General features: G+C 59.9%; 1 protein-coding gene across 2 annotated transcripts in view; it reads left to right on the top strand.

The window, feature by feature from the left end:
• The first annotated feature begins 69 nt into the window (after window positions 1-69).
• SNX11 (sorting nexin 11) overlaps window positions 70-2,887 on the top strand; it is a 3,969-nt gene continuing 1,151 nt past the window's right edge. The window contains exons 1-6 of one of the 2 annotated variants that reach the window (XM_017837093.1): window positions 70-156; window positions 1,302-1,353; window positions 1,600-1,686; window positions 1,941-2,041; window positions 2,347-2,445; window positions 2,558-2,770. In XM_017837093.1, coding sequence (XP_017692582.1) covers window positions 104-156; window positions 1,302-1,353; window positions 1,600-1,686; window positions 1,941-2,041; window positions 2,347-2,445; window positions 2,558-2,770 — 605 coding nt within the window. In that variant the 5' untranslated portion in view covers window positions 70-103. Of the gene's footprint in view, window positions 157-344; window positions 570-1,301; window positions 1,354-1,599; window positions 1,687-1,940; window positions 2,042-2,346; window positions 2,446-2,557; window positions 2,771-2,887 lie in introns of those variants that run through there. The other variant, XM_017837094.1, reaches the window with a different exon arrangement.

Genomic DNA, 2,887 nt, shown 5'->3' with positions numbered 1-2,887 from the left:
AGGTGGCTGTGTCCAAACGGGACAAGGAAAAGCAGGGATAAGTGGGATTAATCCCCGTTTTTCCTCCTGTATGATGCCTTTCCCCGGATTCTGAGATGCTGGAATGGCTGGGACACCCCTGCCAGGGCCAGGAGGGTCCAAATTTTGGGACACCGGGTTGTGAAGGGAGCCCTTTCCTTCTTCCAAAAAAAATCGCTCCCAGTCTTTTATAGGTGGCTGTGTCCAAACGGGACAAAGAAAAGCGGGAATAAACGGGATTAATTCCAGGTTTTGCTGCCGTGGAGCCTCCCTTGGGAGGGTTTTCCCCGAGTTGGAGCCTCGGCCAGGCTGGATCTGGGAAGGGAATGGAGCTGGGGGCGGGAGCTGGGAGCTGAACTCTGCTCTGTGCCGGTTGGGAAAGAGCATTCCCGCTGTTCCAGAGGGCGGGAAGGGCAGTTAGGGATGTGTCAGCCGGGTGGATAAGAGATAACAAGGAGCACTTTCCCTTGTCAGCCCTGTGGGAACGAGAGCCGGCGCGGGGGCAAATTCCACCTGGGATTTGCGGCTCCTCCAGCCCAAATCCCGGGCAGGTGAGAGGCAGCAGGGAAAACTTGGAATTGCAGGGACATAAACCCAACCCAGGGTAATCCCAGAGCCCCTTAAACCGAGGCTTCCCCCAAAATCCCTGGAAGAGGATTTGCTGGAAGTGCTTAGGGCTGATCCCGAGCTGCTCCTCCAGGGGCTGGAAGTTGATCATTAGGATCAATTAACTCCCAATAAAGCCTCAATGAGATTATGTGTTCCTGGGGATGAAGGGACCTGAGCTTCCTGGGCTCCCTGCTCCCGGTTTTCCTGCATGGAGCCACCTCCCTCAGGGCTCTCTGCTCTTGGGAGCACCTCGGGAAACGAAATTCCTGTTCCTGGCAACCCTCTGCTGTTCCACTGGGCAATTCCCGATCCCTCCTCCTGCCTTTTGAAGCTGCTGGGGCAGAGCAGGAGCTCTAAAACCTCGGGATGATTCCACAGGGGTCATCCCACCGTTTGTGGGGCCTGTGATCCCGCGGGATTTGGGAATGTGATGGTCCCAGCTGTGCTGCTGGACTGGTTCTGACTGGGAGCCCTGGGAAGTCTCGGAGCTCCCCCAGAACTGACTCCTGGCACATTTGGCTCCTTCCCTCCTCTTTCCTCTTCCCTAAGGAGGATTTGGAAGCATCCTCGTTATTCCAGGGATCAGGGAGGGCAGCTGAGTGTGGCTGGTGCTGGGGGGATGCAGAAGACCCCAATGTGCTGATCCTCCTAAATCCCTTTTTTTTTTTCCCCAGATGTTTCCCGCTGGGCTCTGGCTCCTCTAGGATGTTGGAGAACCGAGAGGAAGTAAGACCCTTCCTGATATGATAATTCCTGGCTGGAATTTGGCAGCACAGGGCGGTCTGGGCAAGGCGAAGGGTCCGTGGGGCAGAGCTGAGGGGCGGCTGGGGACAGGGCTGGGAATGTCTGGAGCTGCCTGTGGGAGCTGTCTGTGCTCTCCCTGGGACAGGGAAGCTGGAGGAGGTGGTGGGGGGGGATCCCTGTCCCTGGAATGCCGGGGGGCTGAGCAGGGACACCCCTCCTGCCCCCCAGGAACTGACCACGGTGCGAGTGCAGGACCCCCGAGTGCAGAACGAAGGCTCCTGGAATTCCTATGTGGATTACAAGATCTTCCTCCACGTGAGTCGGGGCTGAGGGACAGGGGGTGGAGCTGCAGAGCCCAGGACTCACCAGTGGGATCATCCAGAGTGGGATCATCCAGAGTGGGATCATCCAGCATGAGTGGGATCATCCCCCACGGGAGAACCCTCTGCCTTCTGTGGGTCTGAGGCCCAGCATGGAGAGGATGGATCCCTGAGTCCCTCCTCATCCTCCCTGCCCCTCAATCCCACGGACAATTCCCATGGAACTGTTGTTTTTTTTTTTTTTCCCAGACCAACAGCAAGGCCTTCACTGCCAAGACCTCATGTGTGCGGCGCCGGTACCGTGAGTTCGTGTGGCTGAGGAGGCAGCTCCAGAAGAATGCTGGCCTGGTGTAAGCATTCCTTGGCCTTCCTTTCCCTCCTCCTGCTGCTCAGGGAGACCTGGGAGAGCCTTTCTCCCTGCCCTGGGTGACCCCTGCGAGCTCAGAGCAGACGTGGAGAGAAACCTCGGGCAGGAGCAGGGGATACCCGAGCTCCTGGCATCCAAGGGCTTGGCAGGTGCTGTCACAGTGTCCCCTGGATCCAGGGACCTGGCAGGTGCTGTCACAGTGTCCCCTGGATCCAGGGGCCTGGCAGGTGCTGCCACAGTGTCCCCTGTGCTGGCACTGAGGTGACCTGAGCCCTGGTTCCCCCCCAGGCCTGTCCCAGAGCTGCCTGGAAAATCCACCTTCTTCGTGGGCAGCACGGACGAGTTCATCGAGAAGCGGAGACAGGGACTGCAGCAGTTCCTGGAGAAGTGAGTGAAGGATTCCTGAGGGCTGGGGGGGGATGGCAGGGAGGGGACAATCCTGCTGCAGGGCTGTGAGGGTGCCGTGAAGGGTGACTGCCCCTCCTCTCTCCGTGCCCAGGGTGGTGCAGAACGTGGTGCTGCTCTCGGACAGCCGCCTGCACCTCTTCCTGCAGAGCCAGCTCTCCGTGCCCGCCATCGAGGCCTGCGTGCAGGGCCAGGGCACCCAGACAGTGACAGAGGCCATCCTGCACTATGCCATGTCCAACTGTGGCTGGGTGCAGGAGGAGGAGGGTCGGCCCTCAACGCTGCCCGGGCGGGACCCGAGAGCCAGGTAATGCCAGGGCAGGGAGGAGGAGCATCCCAAGGGCATCCCCAGCTCCCTGGTGTGGGTCCCAGTCCAGCCCCAGCTCCCTGGTGTGGATCCCAGTCCAGCCCCAGCTCCCTGCTG

The sequence above is a fragment of the Lepidothrix coronata genome, unplaced genomic scaffold (genome assembly GCF_001604755.1).
Source record: "Lepidothrix coronata isolate B3197 unplaced genomic scaffold, Lepidothrix_coronata-1.0 Scaffold291, whole genome shotgun sequence".
Lineage (NCBI taxonomy): Eukaryota > Metazoa > Chordata > Aves > Passeriformes > Pipridae > Lepidothrix > Lepidothrix coronata.
This window is presented reverse-complemented; position numbering and strand designations above follow the sequence as displayed.